At 55.6% G+C, this 20,670-nt stretch overlaps 1 protein-coding gene across 7 annotated transcripts in view; it reads left to right on the forward strand.

Moving 5' to 3' along the window:
• The first annotated feature begins 6,297 nt into the window (after positions 1-6,297).
• The window catches only part of FAM78B (family with sequence similarity 78 member B), a 69,343-nt gene continuing 54,970 nt past the window's right edge, over positions 6,298-20,670 (forward strand). For 5 of the 7 annotated variants that reach the window (XR_013758466.1, XR_013758467.1, XR_013758468.1 and 2 more), the window contains exon 1: positions 6,298-7,245. Coding sequence is in view for 2 of the 7 variants with exons in the window: in XM_079107953.1 (XP_078964079.1) it covers positions 6,983-7,245 (263 nt within the window). In the remaining 5 variants the exon portion in view is untranslated. The remainder of the gene's footprint in view (positions 7,246-20,670) is intronic. The other 2 variants (XM_079107954.1, XM_079107955.1) reach the window with 2 other exon arrangements.

Consider the following 20,670-nt stretch of genomic DNA (forward strand, 5'->3'; position numbering starts at 1 on the left):
GCTGCACAACCTGCTTAAGTTTTATCCCCTCAAGTCATGAAGGGAAACAGAAAATGGAAGAGCCACAGCCAGGCCCGTCCACTTGATGAGCCGACCACTCTGGAAGTTCTCACAGGAGGAACTGTGCTGTCTCCATTTGCCCAGACTTCACGTGGCCACCACCTTACGGCAACTGTCCATTAGTGTTGGTGGAGTGGCCACAGGCCAGGTCCTGCACTGGGTTAGCACCGAGGTAATGTAACAGCAGCCTTAGGAAGCAGGCCGTGTTCTCTTCATTTTCTACTCACAGGTGAAGCAAATGAGGCCCGGGGACAGCAAGGGTGTAGACCTGGTGCCTGTGCAAGCCGGCGGGGGCCCCGTCCACCCGCTCCAGAGCTTCGCTTTTCACCGTCCCTGCCTGGCACAGACCCTGCATCTGCAGGCTAGGGCCCTGCCTCCCTGCGGGCCTCTCTCAGTCCTGCACCGGGGCCCGCTGGGCACCCTAAGCCTCCTGCTGCTCCTAGACAGCACCCGTCTGTCATGCTTCTCCTTGACTTGAGTGCATGACTTCAGTGCTGGTCCTCAGAGCACAGGGGAAACGCAGAATCCCAGGCCCGGTCACAGAGGGACTGGGCCAGTGTCCACGTCTTCCCAGACCCGGGACGCCACGCGTGAGGTCCTTTTGCACCCGGCCCTCATGCCTCGCCAGGCCCCTTTTACTCGCTGTCACTGGAGTACACAAAAAGAGCAGCTACCGTGCTTAGAACCAGTTGAATCAAATGCGACACGCGAGTGCGGGACAAGGTCACATGTGCACAGGAGAGAGCCACGAACCAGCCGTGTCCTGCGGGCAGGAGCCGTAAGAGGCAGCACCTGCCATGCTCTGGCCACTCTGACCACTCACAAGGCCACACACCAAGAAGAGGCTCGGACAGCCCTGGGAGGAGGGAGGGAGGGAGAAACGGGCATCACAGTGGGCCACGACCTCTAGACTGGCGATCAGACCAACACGACCCTGGCAACTCCCCACAGGCCCGCGTCACTGGAACACTAATGCCTAAGATCCGTCCAGCAGTCCCACCCACCAAACTCCGCTCTTCTGTATGAGCTTCACAATGGTATCCTCGTCCATGAGGCTGTGACTCTAGGATCCCGAATTTTCCTCGATGGCTCCTTCTCCTTTGACCTATCGTGAGCCTGTCACACAACCATACTGTTCTGTTCATTTGTCCACCAGATACTCTTGCCCCCTGTGCGTCCCAGCAGGAGCTCAGGTGAGAAGGCTGTCCACAGCACAGATGCTCACAGAGGTCCTCATGGGAGCCAGAGGGCCACTATGTGTGGCCAGTGTCTGGGGCTGGCCTGACCACGGCACCAGTTTGACTCTGGGGCATCCCTTGCTCTCTTTGCCATCGTACCTGCATCTGTAAAAGAGGATACTGGAGTTACCTCACAGACGTAGTAAGGAACGGATGAGACACGTCCCTCTGTGACCGTGACTGTCGTGGAGCGTGCAATCAGAGGACAGGGCTTTACCAAACCTGAGAAGAGGCTTCTAAGGGAAGTGCGATCTGCTTGGGCTGAGGCCAGGGTGGTTGGGAAGCAGAGGGAAAGAATGCTAGAGGCAGGTTGGCCAGGTCCCACTGTGGAGCACAGAATACCAACCTGAGGAATCTGTGATGAGGTTGGAAACATTAAGGGTTTCTCCAGCAGGGAGAAGTATCATCAAAATTCCCCAATGTGTCGGGTGAGAGTGGCCACAAAGCAGAGGCAGGAGCCAGCGTGGTGCAGGACTGGGCTGACCCTGGGGCCTTCAGCCAGAAACCAGGTGGTTGGGAGGAGACACTGGCTCGTGGGAGAGGGTGGTCAACTCCTGAGATGGTGGGAATGGCAACACATCCAAATGGAAATGTCCAGACAGGCACACTGGGCTCCAGCTGACAAGAATGCCAAACTGGTGGGACATGGAGAGCAGCTGTGAAAAATAAATTAAAGCCAACAGTACAGGCAAGGCCCTGGAGGACTTCAGGCCAGACAAGGGACACCCTCAGAAGATGCCACCTTGGGAACCCGGGGAATCAAGAAGCCTGGGAACCAAGAGAAGAACCAGGATATAGCACCACAGGGAGAAAGGAAGAGAGGACATCAGCTGTTATCACCCAGGACTGAGAAAAGGACTTTGAATGTGGCAGAGACAGGAAGAGGGACCTTCAACAGAACAGAAAAGGAACCAGCACCCTTTTCTGTAATTTCCACAGCCCGATATAATCCAAGGCTGTAAACATGGGCTGATTGAAGTGGCACCCACATCTGGGGATAACTGATTTGGGCAGAGCATCCTGAGACTGTGGCCATGGTCCACTCCATGCCAAGCTTATCAGACTGTCCCAGAAAGAAACTGGCTGCTCTGTCCTGAAGGTGGTGGTCTGCAGAGCTCTCCACTCACCTTTCATTCTGCAGTCTTGGAACTTGAGATCTCATTTAACCTCTTGCCTGCCTTCATCTAAACTAGGTTAAAATCCATCCTGTTTTTAATAGTTTAAGAGACCATTTCTCAACTTTTGGTGGGCTGTTCTATGGTTTTTGAAAATCCTTGTTAAGGTCAACAAGAAAATGGGCCCCCATGACCTGAGTTTCTAAAAAGCACACTTGACAAATTGAGTAATGAGTCAATCAGTAGGAAAAACAAAGTCAGAGATCACCCTGCTTCCTACAAGAATGAGCGCAGGGTCATCTGCAGCTGAGGGAGTGGATTGTGGAGGTGGCACCAGGCCAGCACCCTGGAGAGTGCCGGAGGGCCTTGCTGGGAACTGAGGGGCCCTCTCAGCCCAAGAGCATCCACGGGTGAAGGACAAAGGGGCACTTGTGCTGCACTCCAGAGTGAACACCAGTGAAGTTATCCATGAGGCTCTCCTGCTGTCTAGGTCTTGGCCATGGACTTTTCTAGTTTTTGGTGCCTAAAACGGATAATCCTTGAAAAAGTGCACGGTGCTCAGAGACAAAGGGTATCACCTGACTTCAGGGAGGCACACAGTGCAGAAAGAACCAGGATGAACACGCATGCCACTGGTGATGGACAGCTGGGAGGGCCCGCGTACGATGTGTGGGAAAAGAAGTTTTACCAGATTTCTAGGAGTACCTTTAGTCAGTCAGATATTTGCTGAGCAGCTCTTCAGGGCCAGGCACTAGATGGGCAACTGGACTCGATGGCAGAACCCCCAAGGAGGGAGCAGCCCAGTGGGGCAGACAGGAGTGAGCAAACAACCGTGTGGGGGGCGTGAAAGGTACCCGCAGAGGCAGGGACGTGATGCTAACAGAGGCAGGAGGCTCGCCAGGATGAGACAGAAAGAAACCCAGGGGGCTGGGGATGCAGCTCCCCGTGGGAGAGCACTTGCCTAGCACACTGAGGCCCTAGACGTGAACCCCAGACTGCAGGAAGGGGGGAAGGAGAGAGGGAAGACAGAAACTTAAAAGAGCCGCACAGAGAAGCTCATGCAGCTCGTCCATTCCCAAGGACTTCATCTGGGCTACATGCAGTGCTGGGGTGACATTTGCAAAGTGAATATTTGAGAATGGTGACAGTCTCCAGGGAGTGACTGGAGAGACTCCTGTCATGAGGCAATTTGCTGGGACGCAATTTGGATAGGCTGTTTTGAGGTCAGAAAGCACCTGCTAGCAGCACAGCTAGTGGGTGGACCAGACCCAAAACCCAAACCAGCACCGCGACCAGCACCATTCAGCTCTTCTCACTGACGTCTTCGTGGTAATTCTCATACTGTGGTTGTTGCTGTTGTGTGTGTGTTTGTAGAGTCAAGGACAGATGCAATTAATGAGGTAAGAATATAAGATAATGAAATAAGGAATTTATTTCAACGGCAAAATTTAAGTATCTTTAGAAATTGTCTTGGTCCCATATAGAACCATGAAGAATCTGAGAAAAGTCCTTATATTTTCCAGTACTGCATTTTATGTTGGAAATCACATGTCACAGTGACATTCATGATTCTGAAGACACACCAAGGTCATGAATGAACCCTCAAGGAAGTGAAGGGTGCAAGTCTGTGCATGATGAATTTTATTTTGTTGACACTCTACTGGATACAACAAGGTCTTAAGTTTGGAGAAATAAAGTATGGTCTCCCTTACATGATTTCCCTATAATCTGGAGAAAGCTATTTTTCCCTCTCCATTTAAGAGGCTTAGCAGGTGCCATCCAGAGAAGATAAAAGAGATATTTACCCACAAAACTGCAATTGACAAGCAACTTAAGTTAGAAAAATAACTCAATTTCTTAACCAAATGCTTTTCTTTGGGTCTATTTACTAGAACATAACAACCACTGGAACTCAAACTCAGACCCCTCCCCAATATGCCCCCCCGGTACCTCAAACTTAACATGATTTATCCACAAACCCGGCTTGCTTCTGTTTTTCTGCTGCCCACATATACTTGATTACCAAGGCTGGGAACTTTAGAGTTGATTCAGACCTTCCTCCAGCATCTAATCAACAAGTAAATCAAATCTACCTCCGAAATGACCCCCAAGGCAGCCAGACTCCTGCAGACCCACAGTGCTACCAGCTCAGAGCCAATCATATTCCAAGATCCCCAAACCCTGCTTTTTCTATCCTCCACATTGATACAGAGTAATTCTTCTCAAAATCCACCTCTGGCTTTCAATGGCTTTTGCAGAAGGTCAATCTCTGGTCCTATCAGTAGCTGGTTCTGGGACAGTGGTTCTGCTGTGTTGGTCCACATACCACATGGAGAAGCACCTGGACTGAGATATTTTCCCCTGAACACACCACTTTTCATACCTCTGTGCATTTGTCAACCTCTCACCCAACCCTACCCTTTCACCTTGTCTTCTTGGCCAGTCTCCATCAGCCCTTCAGATCCATTTCATGTCACTGCTTCAAGAGAGCTACACGTAAATCTCAGACTACCTTGTCTTGTCTTCCAGGGCACTGGTTAGCTGTCCCTATTAACCATGCATCACAGTTGATCGTACCAAGTTGTTATCAGGTCCATCTTGTCATGAGCCACGTGCTCTTGACCAACTTTGACTCCCTGGTACCCAGCACAATGCTTGGCTCCTGCAGGCAGCGAGTGTTGCTGATGAAAAGACCAACGATGGAGGTCTCACAATAAAATGAAAGGCAAGTCATCAAAGGGGGAAACTGCTTTTCTGTTAACTGTAAAATGAAGCCAGATATCAGAAAAGTTAAAATAAAGATGAAGAGTATTTTAGATCAAAACCAATTTTTAAATTACTGGCCACATCTGTGCTAAAGACTAACTCTAGTGGCCTCCTGCAGCCTGTTAGAGTATTTCACACTTGGGCACTAGGTCCAGCAAATGTTCAATGCTCATGGAAAAAATACATGAAAAGAACGGACTGGCTTTGAAATCTAAATATAAGAAGATGCCCAGTAAGAGTGTCTGCTAAATTTTCCTCCTGTTGGCACCTTAGCAATAACAGGCACAGTGCACTAGATGATGACACACAACGCCCATTGTCTGAGGTGGCAGCTCCCACAGGTCAACTGCAGTCAGATTTTCATTCATTTTCACAACTACTGGGTGGTCACTGTGTGCAGCACTCTGGAGGAGCAAAGACAAACATGGAACCCTGAGACCAGGTTTTCTTTGGGGTGGATGGATTTCTACACATGGTTCTCAATTTGCATTATTTAGGATTGGGGTGTGGATCGGTGGCTTGCTGTGGCACGGTTCAATCCCCAGCACGGGGCGGGATCGTTTTGTTAAACGGTTACTACTTAATCCTGCCAGATTCCAAGAACATCCTCGATCCCCTAGTGCACGGCAGGCCTCGGGCAACCTCGGGAAGGCCGCTAAGCCATCCACCCAGCCGACGGCCGCGCTGGCACTTCGTGTCCCGGGCGTTCGGAACGCAGCAGCCCAACCCGGGCGTGCGGTGTGTTGAAAGGGCGCCTTCTGGAGCGAGGGTCTGACCGGGGCTGCGCTCCGGCGCCGCGGCGCTGGGACACGGTCTCCCGGGCGCCCGCAGGGGTGGAGGAGGGTTCGCGAGCGGCGCGGGCCGGCAGAGGGGCGCCCCCCGCGCCCCGGGCCGCGCTCTCCACTCGCCAGGCGCCGCAGAGCGAGCGGCTCCGCGACCCGCGCCCGGCCGCCCGCCGACCCTGGACAGCGCCCGCCACCTGCGCCGCGCCGCGCCCCGCCCCGCGCGGCCGCCGCGCTCGCGGTCCTTTAAACACCCCCGCCCCCCGCCCGGACGGCAGCCGGCGAGGGACAAAACGCATGGCGCAAAGCCAGTGTCTTCCGCGCAGCTCGTCCCGGGCGGCCCCAGCCGCGAGCCCTCCACCCGGCCGCGGTCCCTGGCGCCCCCAGGCCGCGGCGTCCGGCGAGGAGTGTCGGCGAGGCCCGGCCGCGGGGCGGGGCCGGCGGGAGCGCGATCTCCGCCGCCGCCGCTGCCTCCGCCTGCCGCTCGGGCCGCCCGCTCGCCGCCGCTGGGTGCGCTGCACGCGGGGGGCAGCGCGGTGCAGAGGTTCATGCAGCAGCGGCGGCGGCGGCGGCGGCTGCTGCTGCTGCCGCCGCGGAGGCAGACAGACCGGGCGCTGCCGCCGCCGCCCTCCCCCGGCTCCATGCAGCCGCCGCCACCTCCTCTCCGGCGAGGGGCGGGGGGCTCCGGCCCCGGGTGGGCGCCACTCCGCGCAGTGCCGCTCCCCTCCCTGCCCTCCGCCCGGGTGCCGGAGCCGGCGAGGGCGCCCGCCGCCTCCTAGGAGCGCACGCTCCGCGCGCCCTGCTGGAGCGAGGGGGCGGGCGTGGGCGGGCGTCCGGGCAGCCGGCGAGAGGAGGGGGCTTCCCCGAGGATGCCCGGCGGCCGCACCTCGCCCCGAGGCACGAGCTGAGCCCGACCGGGACCAAGCGGCGCGTCGCCATGCCGGCGTGACGGGCGCCCCCGGCTGCCCGCGCGGGCCCCCACGCTGCCCCACGCCGAGCCGCGCCGGCGCCGGGCGGCAGGATGGGCTGTATCCAAAGCATCACCTGCAAGGCGCGGATCCGGCGCGAGAACATCGTGGTGTACGATGTGTGCGCCACCATCGACCAGTGCCCCACGCGCATCGAGGAGACCTCGCCCATCGTCCTGCGCTACAAGACCCCCTACTTCAAAGCCTCGGCCCGCGTGGTCATGCCCCCCATCCCCCGCCACGAGACCTGGGTGGTGGGCTGGATCCAGGCGTGCAACCAGATGGAGTTCTTCAACACCTACAGCGACCTGGGCATGTAAGCGACCCGCCGCGCGGCGCCGAACTGGGGTCCTGGCCCCCGCCTCTGCTCTCCAGCGCGACCCCTCCCTGGCTCCTTCTTACCGCTGTCCCCATCCTCTTTCTGAACCTTCATCCCGCCTCCCCACCCACCTCCCTCCTCCCTGCGCTTTTGTTTCAGTGACTGGGCGGGTGTAAGGAGGCTTCTCGCGAAGGCATATTTCGTGGCTTGCTTCTGACTCCCCAGAAATGCCAGGAGAACGGTGCGGGGCGGGAAGAAAGCGACGGAGGGTTCGAGGCGCAGAGGTGCGGGGTAACTGGAGAGTGCCCAGGAAGTTTCGGGGCGCCGTCTGTGTTTGCGGGGCTCCCCGGGAAGAGTTTGGGGGGAAACAGTAGAGAGGAGTGGGATGGAGTGCTGGGGGCGCAAGGGCTGTGTCGCGCGTCCTTTGGAGAAACCCGAGCCGGCTTGGAGGAGAAGGTCCGTCCGGGGCATCTGAGCAGGAGTTGGTGGCTCTGCCCTTGCCCTCTCGAGTGTTGAATTTGAGCCCTGCGCCCTAGGCCAGGGAGCCCCGAGGCATTACGATATGGAACCAGAAGCCCGGCAGTCGCCTCTCTGGCCCGGTGCCCTGCGGACGAGTTCTGGGGCGTGGGGAGCTGGGAGGTACAGGGCCGGTCCCAAGTCAGGGCGGCGGCCTGGTGTAAGCAGCTAGCTGGCGCAGCGCTGGGTATTTTCTATGCCCAAAGAAAGATGAGTCTCTTATCTCTCTGGGGTCTTTACTTTTCAAAACTTTCCTAATTGCTGTGCTGGAAGGAATTCCTGGCGCCCACCGCTGAGTCCGGTTGTCAAGCTGCGAGCTCTTCAACTTCTTTCAGCAGCGCCGGTGGGTGCGCACGGGGTTTGGCGGCTGCAGTGGGGACCCAGGATCGCCCGGTTCCCTGGCCGCCAGGGGCTAGAACTGCAGGCTTCAGGCTCTTTGGTCGAGGACGTTTTTATTTACGAAATTTTCACAACTCCCCGCCGCCTCTTTTTAGAAGTGTACCTTGAGCAGTTGGTGACTGCAGCGGCTGAGGGTTCTAGGACCTGTATTCTGCCTGCTGTACAATGTAGGTCTAGAGCACCCTAATTAGTCTGTGGCCTGTAGGGGATCCCTTTTTCTGGAAATTCAACCTCATTTCATTTCTTAACCTAAAACTCTACAGCTCCAGGGTTTACCCACTTAATATGGATATGGGATGGGGGAGTTCTCATTTTAAAAGGTCAAGGCATCTTTTTAGCAGCAGTTTGCAGGCTTTTCATTGCACTCTGAGAGCATGTAAGTTAACACTAGTCAGAGGCGCTAAAAGGAATTTTGACAGATCATTTTGTTTCTTTTTTTCCTCCCAGAGTTTGCACTTTTCTCTTTAAGCATAAAAGCTCAGTGCTGGAGAAAGCGCCTTCCTGGTGAAGAAATGTGAATCCCAGTTTCCAACATGCCTCTGCACACTGTGTTCCTGTCTTTCTGGAAGACAGTTAGATGTGAGGAATGGGGGACATGTTATTTTGGGTGAATCATGCCATTTAAAAAGACACACCCTCAAAAGAATAATTACATCTCAACACGTGTGTCTTAAAACTGGTTTTGTTTTTTACAGAATTCATTCTTTCCAGCCAAGTCAGAGAAAGCCATAAACAGGGCAAAGGCCTGTCTCATCACCCTGATGGCAGTGGTAATCTTGCTGGGGCATAATAACCACACTCCCTGGCAGCCTGGAGCTGGAGGAGGCCAGGAGAGACTGAGCAGAAGCAGCCTCACTTTTCCCAAGACGGCACAATGGAGCTGTCTGTGGCCTCACATCTCTTATAAGTTAAAAGCAAATATGTAAATAAGCAGTTCTCTCCAGAAAATGTAAAATGTATTCTGCCTCCAGAGAAGTCAAGTCGAGACACCAAGAGACATGTAGTGGAACTTTCTTGAATCTAGAGGAGGGTAAATTCACATTGGAACCAGTTTCCATTGGTATGAATCAGTGACAACACATTCCATGACCCTTCCCCACTGAATCTCGCATGTAGGGTTTGGAAAGAGTTTTTTTGATTTTTAACTGCCACTCTTGATAGTTTAAAATTCCTGATTTTCATGTTGTTTGTGCAGGGGAGCAAAAATAGTCCCCAAGAATAGTAAACTGTGTTTTAGATCTGTGCCCGGAGCCTACCTGTCTCTTCATGGCTGCAGTAATTACGGGTGTTTAAGGCCACTGTGGAGCCCAGACTTTATTGAACCAATTTCCACAAAATGTTTATACCCTGAAAACTTTGCCAGTATAAACTTTTAATAGAAACTCATATTGCATGAAAGTCGCTGTGATGTGTTAGTCGTTATGGTCACTGTAGCCAGTACCTTGGGTGGAGAAAACGCTGCAGGCCACATTTTCTCTCCTGTGCAGTGTTCTGGCCCATGAAGCATAACGTGGTGAAGGGTTTGGTTGAGAAAACTGCCTTTTCCATATTTTAAAAAGGATTTTGCCAGAGGAAACCCACAGCTTAAAATGGCAAAAAAAAACTGTTTATAAGGTTAACAGAAAACATGAGCTCTTACGGTTTAAATGTTAAAGATTTCCAAAAAGGGGGAGGGTTCTAAAAGAGCATTTGGAACTGCTGGTGGCCACTGTGACTTAATTTGAACCTGAATTCAAGTGATTTGTCACTTTCTCAAATGACTGTACAGAAGCCAGTGTGGTAAATACCCCAGGCACCTGTTTACTTCCCGTCTGGGCCTGGTGGGGTCTGTCAACGGGTCCTTAAGCAGGCCGCCACAGGTTGCCACCCTTCAGGCAGGGCAGGCCCCTGGCCATTTCTCACTCAGTCAGTGGACACACACTTACCAGGTACATCTGAGGCACAGGCACCACAGGGCTGAGGGAAGCTCACAGAAGCCTCACTCTCCCCCGTGCAGAGGCTGGTGCTTCCCATTGGGGTAGGAGGAAGCTGGGGAGGGCAGAAGCAGGTGAAGCGTGCCAGGTGGGAGGGTCTACTGGGGCCGGGAAGAGAAGGTTGAGGCTGGATCTTGAGCAGATAGGGAGTCAGGAGGCCATCTGCCTTCTCCAGGCCTCTCAGATCCCAGGATCTTTCCAACAGAGGCCCATATTAGTAGAAGCTCCTATTGCACAGAAGTTGCTGTGGTCTGTTGGTGGCCAGTACCTTGCGTGGAAGAACGCTGCACAACCCTTCCATGAGCACTTTCACATGCTGGAGTACAGTACTCCAGAGGTCCTGAGTGAGGTTTGGACAAGGAGTGGGGCTCTCGCGCCTGGGGTGAATGAGATGAAGCAGAGGTCCAGGGAGTGCCGGCAGGAGCTGAGAACCTGTCTTCTAGAGCTGGAAGGGACTCCCCGTGGGTGGCTCAGGCCTGATGGATGCAGCCACCGCACTGCCGGTGTGAAGACCTTTGACCCGGGCAACCTTGAGGACATCAGGGCTCACTCCACCTTCAGGAAACAGCTCCTCCTGTGTCTCTCCTCCTCCTTTAGAGCCAGGTGGCTGAGAGTTTGATGCTACCACTGTCGCCGGTTCTCTTCATTCAGGCTGGTCCTATCCATCCAGAAGCTGTTCTTGCTGTTTATGATTTCTATGTTGCCAAAGCCAGAGCCACTTTTGGGAAATGCTTGCCTTTTCGCCATAATCCCAAATGGTCAACAGCTTCCTCTGTCTTTAATCACCCCGTCTTTTAGCCCCCACTCTATATCTTACCTCACAATAGTTTATCAGAATATTCCTCTTCTGCTCTGTCCTCTCCCTGGGTCATTCCACCCATCCCAGTGACCAGAGATGTGTCGCAATGTGCCGACACCTGTAGCCCAGGTATGAGTGTCTGTGGGATTCTGTTTGGCTGTCGGAAAGACATCTCCATCTTAAGGTGTCCCCACCTGAACCCTGCACCGAAGCTGCCACTTGCAAATCTGGGGAAACGTCACCTCTACTCCCTGAACGACTCGGGCTCAAATCTGCATCACCCCAAGTGTTTCCCCACACATCGGCCCATCATCCGACCCTAAGATCCCGAGTCTGGGACACACCTAGGACCAGCCCCCTCCCACCTCATGCGCCATGGCGGGCTGCGTCTCCATGGCTGACCGCCGGTTCCTGCAGGGCCTTTCTGCCTGAACCTGCCCTCCTTCTGGTGTGTTTTCCACAGAGCAGGCAATCTTACACTAAAACTGTGTTTAAATTTTAAGTGACTTTCTATCACAATGAAGAGAATCTTCAGGAATCTTTGCCCACACTGAGGTTCTCTTCTCCATCCGCATCAGCCTTCTCCAGTTCTGTATCTGCTCAGAACTTTCCCACGGGCCACTCTCTGCCCAAATGCTTCTCTGCCCTCTGCCTGCTTCTCCATCGGGCCCAGCCAGGCGCAAGGCTGCTCCTGGTTGCAGGTTCAGCAGGGTCTGTTCTTCCCTCTCATAACACACTGTTCTCTTACTTGTTACAGTTGGTAAGAATATAATGGTTTATTCAACTTTTGACTTGCTACTAGAGTATAACCACCCATGAAATCAAATATTGTATCCACTTATTTCTTTGGAAGGGGTCACCATAGCAGATGTTCAATAAACATGTGATACAACTAAATAAATGAGCCATTATTATGGCTAGGGTAGTCGGTCCCCTCTTCCGCCAGCCCTGCCTCTTGGAGCTTAGCTCTTCCTGTTAGTGCAGAGCTCTTGAACTGTTGACCCTCCGCAGCTGCTCAGGACCCACAGGAGCAGCTCCTGTTGTGTCCGTTGCCCGCATGGCCTGCTGGTTGGCCTGCTCCACAGCACAGGCGTGTGCCTGCCACTCCCTCGCTCTCCCTGCAGTGTGCTGTATTCCAGAAGAGCTGTTCAGCAAACACGGAAGCCTCTCTCTCATGCCACCTGCCTGCTAGAACATGGCCTTCTGGGTCTGGTCAAGGAAACATGGCGTAGAAACCGTGTTAGCCCTGTGCCACCTGCATGGCTAATTCCATGAGCCCCCAGGACTTGTGCACAAGGCTTAAGGACCTGGCCTCAAGGTCTTCCCTGGCTGCCCCCCTGAGCTGGAGCCCACCTTCCTGCTGCCAGACTCACACTGCTGCAGGAGCAGCATGGAGGGCCTTGCTGTGGTAGAGATGCCTCCTCTGGGCACTCCACTCATGAGGACCAGAGCAGCCCATCAATCCAGGGAGCCTGGTGAACCTCTGGCGCTTGACCAATGCCCATGCCCCTCCTGTAACGTTCCACCAGGAGGCTGTCCATCTGGAAGGAGCTGGTGCTGCTGCTCACCAGAGCATCAAGTGGAAGGTGGGATCCAGCTCCCCTGTGCACGTCCCAAGTGCCCTTGAAGGGGAGATGGCCTGACCCTTTCGCCTCTAATCTCCATCTCTGTGAAAGAGGAGCAGCAGAGGATTAACTGGTTTTATCAGCACAGCATTAAGCTTGCTGGAGATAAAGCACCACTCCAGAGGTGGAGGGGCTGGAGGGACGGGAGGAGACAAACGGTCAGGGGACAGGTAAAAGGAAGAAGCAAATGGGGAGCAAACAGACTTGGCTCACGTGTCTGAGGTACAGGCTGCAGCTGCCCAGGCTGGGGTGAGCAGGGGTAAGTCAGGACAGGAGATGAGCCTCGAGGGATGGACTGCAGGGCATTGGTGCCTGCGGGACAGCTGGGGCAAATGCTGTCTTTGAGCCAGATCTGCAGAGCATTAGCCTCCCGGTGAAGGACGGAGGTTGGCAATTGATCAAGAAAGTGCAGACTCCTATATGGGGCGCAAGATCCCGTTCTCCCCTTGGTGTACATTTTGACCTCACCTGACCCTCCCAACGGTTCTGGGAGCCAGGTACTATTGTCATCCCTTCTTACGGAGGCTCAGAGAGGTCAGACAACTTGCCTGAGGCCAATGCCTCTTCTGCAGCTGAGCTGGGATTATACACCATGGCTTCTGACCTGCATCCTGCCTCTCTGCACCAGTGCTAGGTTGGCCTGTGACAGGACAGGTCCCTCCATTCCTGTCAGCACCAGAAAGCCTCATGCATGTTGAGTGTCCCCTATCCAAAGTGCTTGAGAACAGAAGCATTTCAGACTTGGGACTTTTTGGGGTTTTGGAATATTTGCATGTATGTAGGAAGGGACCCAAGTCTGCTCATGGAATTTGTGATATCTCACATGACTGAAGATGGTTTTATAGTCTTTTTAATGTGCATGCATTTTGACCAACACCCCTCACATGAGGTCAGGCATCTCCACTTGTGACAGGCTGGAGATTTTGGGGTTTTCGGGCTGGGATGTTCAGCGTGGACACTGCTGTAGGTGCGTTCCAGCTCTCTAGCTCAGCGCTCTCTTGGGGCAGGCGTTGTTGCCCAGAGGCCCACGTGGGTGGCCACGGCTTCCTCCTCAGCAGCCTCCTTCACTGCTCATTTAGGTCCTCTGAGGGCAGTCAGGTTGCCAGCAGGGCCGTGATTGCTGTTGCACTGACACTGGTCAGCAAGGGGCTGCAGCTTAGAAGCTGGTTAACGTAGATTCCTTCAGGAAGAGAAGTAACGTTGAATGAGCAAGTGCAGAGCACTCTGTGGACACTCACGGAGAGGGGTGTGAGGGGCCCTGGGTGGGGTCAGGGAGCCTGCACACCAGCTGGGAGCTGCCCCCGGTGGGGACAGTCCCTCCAGACAGCCAGGGGCAATGGGAGGCATCCCATTCTCACTAGTCCAAACCAAGGGGGTGTTTCAGGGTGGCCCTGGGGTTATCTTGGGTGACAGTAGAGGGGTGTGCATGTGCCTCTCTTGGAGAGTTGTCCTCATCAGAGAGTGCCTGGGGACTCTGGGAGAAAGCAGAAGGGAAGGAGGATAGAGTGGCGTGGCTTAAAGGCCTGCGTACCTCCTGTGAGCGGGGCTCCCTCCACACGTGGCCTCGGGGAGCCTACCCTGTGAGGGATGTGCTCTGCTGTGAGGCCCCAGGAGGCTCAGTGCCTGACCCAAGGCCCCCGCCAGCAAGCAGACCAGGCAGGAGGCAAGCCCCGTCCCCGGGCTACTCAGTTTCTAATGGGCTGTCTTGCTTCCCCAGGAGGCTCCTTGACCTTGCTCTGCAAAAAAAAAAAAAAAAAAAAAAGGATAATAATAATAACAAACCTGGCCTTAGTATTTTTCTCTGATTTGTGTATTTCCTTGCTCCTTTGGAGTTAAGCTCTGAGATCGTGGATGTGAACCTCTTCTGGTTCTTCCTGAGAGTGGCGTTCATGGTTAGCAGTAGAGCGCCATCTTTGTGGGAGGCCTGGAACAAGGACAGCAGGACAGCTCCGTGCCTGGGATCCTGAGGTCCAGCCTCAGCTCTCTGTGCTCCAGGCTGCCTGGTCTGGCTTCAGGTTTCAGCCCCATGTCTGCACCTCTGCAACCTTCCAGCGGCCACATCAGCCCTGAAGGGCAGTCCTGGGCCCCGCAGGCCAGTGCAGACCATTCTGGTACTGGATTTGGAGCTCTGTGCATCTCTCAGACTCTGAGTGGGTGAGTAGGAAGAAGAGGAGAAAGGGGGCTCTTTCTCCAGCCCTTTGGGCCCCTTTAACACCTAGAATTCTGGACTATTCCTTTTATCAAGGACCCTCAGCTGCCACTACCCCTGCATGGACCCTGTTCCCCCGTTAGGTTCCAACTCCAATTGGAACATCTCACTGTGCCAGGTGAAGATCTAGCTGCTGACTGCCCAGCACAGGCACTCAAGGCAGAAGCCCTGGGTCCCTGCACCAACTCTTTACAAGTGGACATGGGTCCACTTTCCTGTATGTAAATGGGCAACTGTAAGATCTGTCCTGGGTCCTACACAGGACTGAGGGTCGAATGAGGTGACATCTGTGAAGGGCTCTCCAAACTGGCATGCTGTGTTCCGGGTACTTATCACCACAGAGCTCGTCTGTTACTGGAGGGTAACTGTGGGAGGCTGTGGCCATGGCCCTGTGGCCTCCCTGGGCAGAGAAGCACTCAGACACTGGATAGGGTCCCTGAAATGCCAGCCTCCCACCGTGTCCCCACTTGGAGCTAGAGGGAGAAGAGGCTGGCCAGTCATTCATACTGAGGAAGGGGAGGGAGACCCCTGTCCCACCACAGATGCCCTCCCAGCTCTGCTGAGGGCAGCACCAGGACCTGGGCTGCTCCTAGCCCCTGGGTGTGATGCCTCCCGCTTATCACACCCTCAGGAGGGCCTGCCCCCTCGGGCCCGCCCTCGGTGACAGCGCTGGTCAGGCTCTGGTTAGTCTTTCCAAGTCCCTTTCACAGTTCTCTGTAAGAGGAGCTCATAACAAACCTCAATACATGAGTCATTTAGGGGGAAGCTGTTCCCCATTTAGATGAGCAGGCTGAGGCCCTAGGGATGCTCAAGGTCATCCTGCAAGTGCTGGTGGAGTCAGGCCGGGTGCCCAGGCCTCTAGTGCCTGCCCCAGTGCCCTCCCATGCCAAGTGTGGACACCAGCCTGGGAGGGGAGTTGGGGCTGGAAGGAGGCATCCTCAGAGCTGTGCACTGTGGCCTCTGGAGACCAGAGAGGGAAACGGCACATCTAAACGTGTTTCACAAATGCACAGAGAAATTGTCAAGCTGTCAGATTAAAACCAGTAAGGCCACGTGCCATCCGAAAGTCCATCAGCAGGGATACTGATGAGTCCTGTCTCCGAAAACCTCTGCTGGCCCTTGCTCCTGGAGCCTGGCCTTTCCCAGCAGGCCCGAGCCTGGGGTGGACAAAGCACTTGGATGCCGTAAGAGGACTGGCCAAGGGGCCCATCAGCGTCTCTACAGGGGGGTCCTGTGGCAGGGAAGGCAAGGCTGAGTGCAGCCAGCAGTGGCAGATTACTTGCTGCCTGCCCTGTCCTGGTTGGGAGAGGGGCCGGGGCAGGGCTGCGAGGCAGGAGAGGCTTAAAGGAAGTCCGACACCTGCTCAGGGAGAGCAGGTCTTCCTGCTCTTCTTCCTTTCCCCAGGAGACACATCATGGAATGCCATGCCTTGCTGGGATACCAATTCAAACGCAGGTTTTTAAAAATGACTCAACTATCTGAGAATCTGTTTCACACTCCCAGGAACCATCATCACACACTTCAGAGAGGAGGAGAGACTGGTGCCCCTGAGCCCCAGGGTCCAGCTAAGGATGTTTCCTTGGCCTTCAGAAGCTAGAGCTTGTCTTCCACAGGGACACCAGTGCACCTGAGTGGTGGGCAGCTGTCTGCTTATGTGTGTCCCCATGTGAAATCATGAGCAGCTTATCAGCCAAGTGGTGAGGGTAACAGACCGTGCACGAGCTCGCACCTCGGGTTGGGTCGGGTGCTTCCTGCGCACCACCTACGATGTAGGCCCCGCCGTTCCTGCCATCGCTGGCCCAGCATCACCCAGCCAGTTAGTGGCAGGGCCAGACTTAGAATCCAGATCAGAGGACTCCAGGGACTGGGCGTGTCGTGCCGCCTGGCAGAGGCTGAGCAACCAGGGGCAGTGAATGGAGGGCGGGGAGCACTCATGCCGCCTGGGCCAGGGCCTCCATGCCCAACACACTGGGACACAAAGGCCAGGGTCAGCTGAAAGGGCTCTCCTCCTCCTGCCCAGCTGCCTGCTCACTCAGCCAGTCAAATAAGACCCGGGTCTTGGGATCAGACCCCAGGGACATCTGAGCACCAGAGTCAGTCCTCTGCCCTTCCAGGTGTCTCAGCCAGTGACTGCAGCAGTTCCCAGCCATGGCAGGGCTGAGTAGCTAGAAATTGCAGGTGCTAGGTTGACGAAGCTTCCATGACTCCTGGGGTATTGGGTAGGTGGTGCCGGGAACCATCTGGTCCAGCTGCCCACTTTACAGGTGGGGACATCAAGACCCAGAGGGACAACTTAAGAATGTGAGTGGGACAGACAGAATGCAGACCCAGGCCCATCAGATCCCATGGCTGGTGCCCGTCACCTGCCGGCCTCCACACTGCCTCACTGCCTGAGTGGAGGCTGGAGGCATCCTCATGCTATCTGCAAAGCTGTGGTCAGTGGCCCCCTCCGCTTTTTCAGCACTGTGCCCACTGACTTGATAGAGCTTGCTTACTCCCTTCCTTCCTTCCTTCCTTCCTTCCCTCCCTCCCTCCCTCCCTCCCTCCCTCCCTGTTCTTACAGTGCTGGTGGAACCCAGGGCTTCATGCACACCAGACACGTGCTGTCACACTGAGCTGCATCCCCATGCATCCCCCTACTTGCTGAGGGTAGTCTTCAGGCGAGGATGGCCACCAGCCCAAGAGAAGGAGCAGTGCTGTATGCAGGAGGAGTCTGCTGTCAGCAGCACGCAGAGGAACTCAGATCAACCCAAGGGACATCCGTGCAGTTGCCAGGAGCACAGAGACCAGCCTATTCCCAGCGTCCATCCGCAGCGATTAGCCAGCTAGAAGGGAGAGGGTCTCCCCAGAGACACCCATCACAGACGGCAGGAAGTGGGAGGGCTTGGCAGCTGCAGGAGGAGGGGCGAGTGAGAATCCGCGTTCCGCAGGATGCCCTGCAGCCCCGGTCCCGAGCGATGGCAGGCCTGGGCCTCCTGGCTCCCTGCCCACAGACCGGCAGGGATCCTCACAGCCCCTGGCAGCTTCAGGGAAACAAGATCCAAGAGGCGTCAAAGATGGCAGATTGCGAGGGGCCAGCACTCCCCCTGACCTGCCCACCACAGCAGAGCTCAGCTGGGAGACCCGAGAACGGAGCAGAACAGGCAGGCAGGTTCTGAGAGGGTGTCCTGGCTGCCTGGGGACTCTGTCTCTGTTTGGCTTTTAGTTGGTTTTGCTGTTTCTTTTCCTCCTCTCCCCCACCTTTTCTTTTGCGGTTAACAGAGCATTTTAGCCTGCTGCCCTGCTCACTCTAAAGGAGAAGGTGGGGACAGCTGTCCAGGCCAGCCCAGGTTTTCTCTGCCCTTGTTGGGGTCCAAGGCAGCTATGGAGGAGGGACTGGGCGGGGCCAGTGTGTTCCTCCAGCAGCCTGTCACCACTCCTGGCTGGCTGGCTCCAAAGCTGTGACTGTTCCACTCTGGGCTGCCTCTCCTGAGGAGGAACCTGGGAATCCAGAGTCATGTCAGGTGTCCCCCCACATCATAGGCTCAGTCCAGCCTCGCCATCCCTTCCCTTGAAACTTGCACTGGACCTAACTCCTGCCCCCTGCTCTGGAGGCCTCCTTGGAGGAGGGGCCTCCTCCGGTCTCCTGGCCAACTTGGGCCTCTCTCACTGCCAGCTTCCTGGCACGGCCCTTTCGAATCCTGTGACTTCCAGGATTCCTGATGCCAGTCTGATGGGCCTGCTGCCTGACGGGTCAGTGTGCGTGGCCAGGCCCCAGTCTGCCTCGGTCACGATCTCCTACAAGTGCTGTCCGAGCGTCCATCTCGGGGTCCGCCTTCTGGTTCTGACCCTCTACCTTCCTTTCCCAGTCACCCTTCAAGCCGCTGGCCTTGGCCAGGCCTTACCCCAGCTCTCCTGGCTCCCTGTCTGGGCTCACCCACTCCCTGAGGTATGGGGTGCAGGAGACCCAGAGGAGTGGCAGGGCCTTCCCACTGGGGCAGAGTCACCACCCTCCTGGGAGCCAGGAGGCACTCTGTTCTCCTCGAGAAAACCCACTCACGGGTGACCGCCAACGACAGTCGCCATGACGTAAAGGAGCGACTCAGCTGTGGTCCCGGATGGCCTGGGGAGAACCGGTGAGGACGCACACTCAGTCCAGAGGAGGGTGTCGAAGGCGTTCCCTGAGCTAGGCTTGGAATCCAGGGAAGGAGCTGGGAGGGGTTGACCCACAGCCTTGAGGGCAGCTCACCTCCAGTAAGTCTGCAGCACAGAGTAGGGCCGGGAGAAGTTGAAGACCCGGGTCCACTGCCCTTGGAGGCCGGGACCTCGAGAGCAGACCCTCAGGGGTGACAAAGAGGCTAACTAGTAGGGTGTACAGGCCGAGGGAAGCCACAGGGGCCTAGCTCCGGCCCCACAGGCTCAGACCACCCTTTACGTCTTGTCCTGCCCTGTCCTGTGGGCCTGCAGCTGGGAAGCCCCAGCAGAGCTGGTTGCTTCTGTCACACATGTGGTTTCGAGACCCCCCACCACACACAGGCACATGCACCCAGGCACACGGGCACAGTCCCCTCTGAGGCATCCTGTCCAGGATCCTTGATTGCCCTTTCTCAGACACTGCCCCACGTGACCCGGCTCAGTGTGGAGACAGCTCTTCCTGGCCTGCACTGTTAGGTGAAAATCAGCTTCCAACCCAAGTAGAACCCCAGTGATCACGTGTGCCTGGGGTGGAGCTCGCTGGTGGTGTCCTGCAGACCTTCTCCACTCCTCACCCTCTGTCACCGTGGGCTCAGGAGAGCAGTTGAGCTGCCTGTCTGTGCTGGGAACTCATGACTTTTGTGGTTCTTTTCCATCTTTGCCCGATATGTTTTGAGGCTTAACCTGCTTAGCTCTTGAGTCTGCAGTTTTCATTTTTGACCTCCAGGGACTTATTCTGCAAACTCAACCATGCATTCAAGAAGAAATGTGTAATGGAGGGTTTGTCGAAGATATTTAGTGTATTGTAATTTGCTTATTAGATTCTTCTGTTCTTTGGTTCAAACAGAAGTAAGCTTTCAGTGGCTGCTGCTTCTGGTTTGAGTGAGTGTCTTTCAAAGACATTCTGTCTAGGCAGTGCTCTTGGATGAAAGAGCTGACGTTTCTGGGCACTGTGCTCTTGGGAGCCAGGGCACTGTAAGGGTTGGGGTGTGAGGCTAACTCATGGGAGTGCCAAGCAGCACACTGTGCTGGGCACACCTAGCCCCACAGATTTTCAAGGGACTCTGCTGAACAACTGGCCTTTGCCAGCCACCTGTGCACATTCCAGGCCCTGAGTCTGCCTGGTGAGCCGGGTTTTCCAGAGAGGAGGATGCGAATCCCTTGAGTCCCTGCAGCACCAGGAGTCATGGTAGCTGGCCCAGAGTCTCCCCGCACCTGTCCCTGGCCTTGCCCAGGCTCCTGAGTCAGTAGCTTGTCTGCTCCCCTCTCTTGCAGATAGCTCTGAGAAAGACCAACAGAGGGTGGGGGCCGGCAGGCAAGGCTTCTGCCATTCAGAAGGTGCAGCCAGGGACCCCCAGAAGGGACACATGTACTCTCGCCCTGGCACTTGGTGATGTGATGCTCCAGAGGTGCAGCGTGACGTGGGGATTCCTGTGTGGGGTACGGAGCTCGCAAGGCAGGAGGGGCCAGATAAACCTGGAATCTGCCGGGCAAGCCCGGGCTTGACGGAAGTGCTTCGCGTGTGCTGCCTCCTTGACCGCCTTGCTCTCTGTGGACCAAGTGGGAAGGCCAGAGCTGGTCAGCTGCCGACTTGGCAGTTCACACAGTTAGGAAGTGGCCACGCTTGCCATGGATTCCACAGTGACTCTCCCTTCGGGTGGCTGAGACCAGAAAAGAGAAAGTAGTAGGGCTTCAGAGGCTGAAAAGACCTTGGAGCCCCCCATCCAA

Source organism: Sciurus vulgaris (assembly GCF_902686455.1).
Source record: "Sciurus vulgaris genome assembly, chromosome: 12".
In the NCBI taxonomy this organism is placed as follows: Eukaryota; Metazoa; Chordata; class Mammalia; order Rodentia; family Sciuridae; genus Sciurus; species Sciurus vulgaris.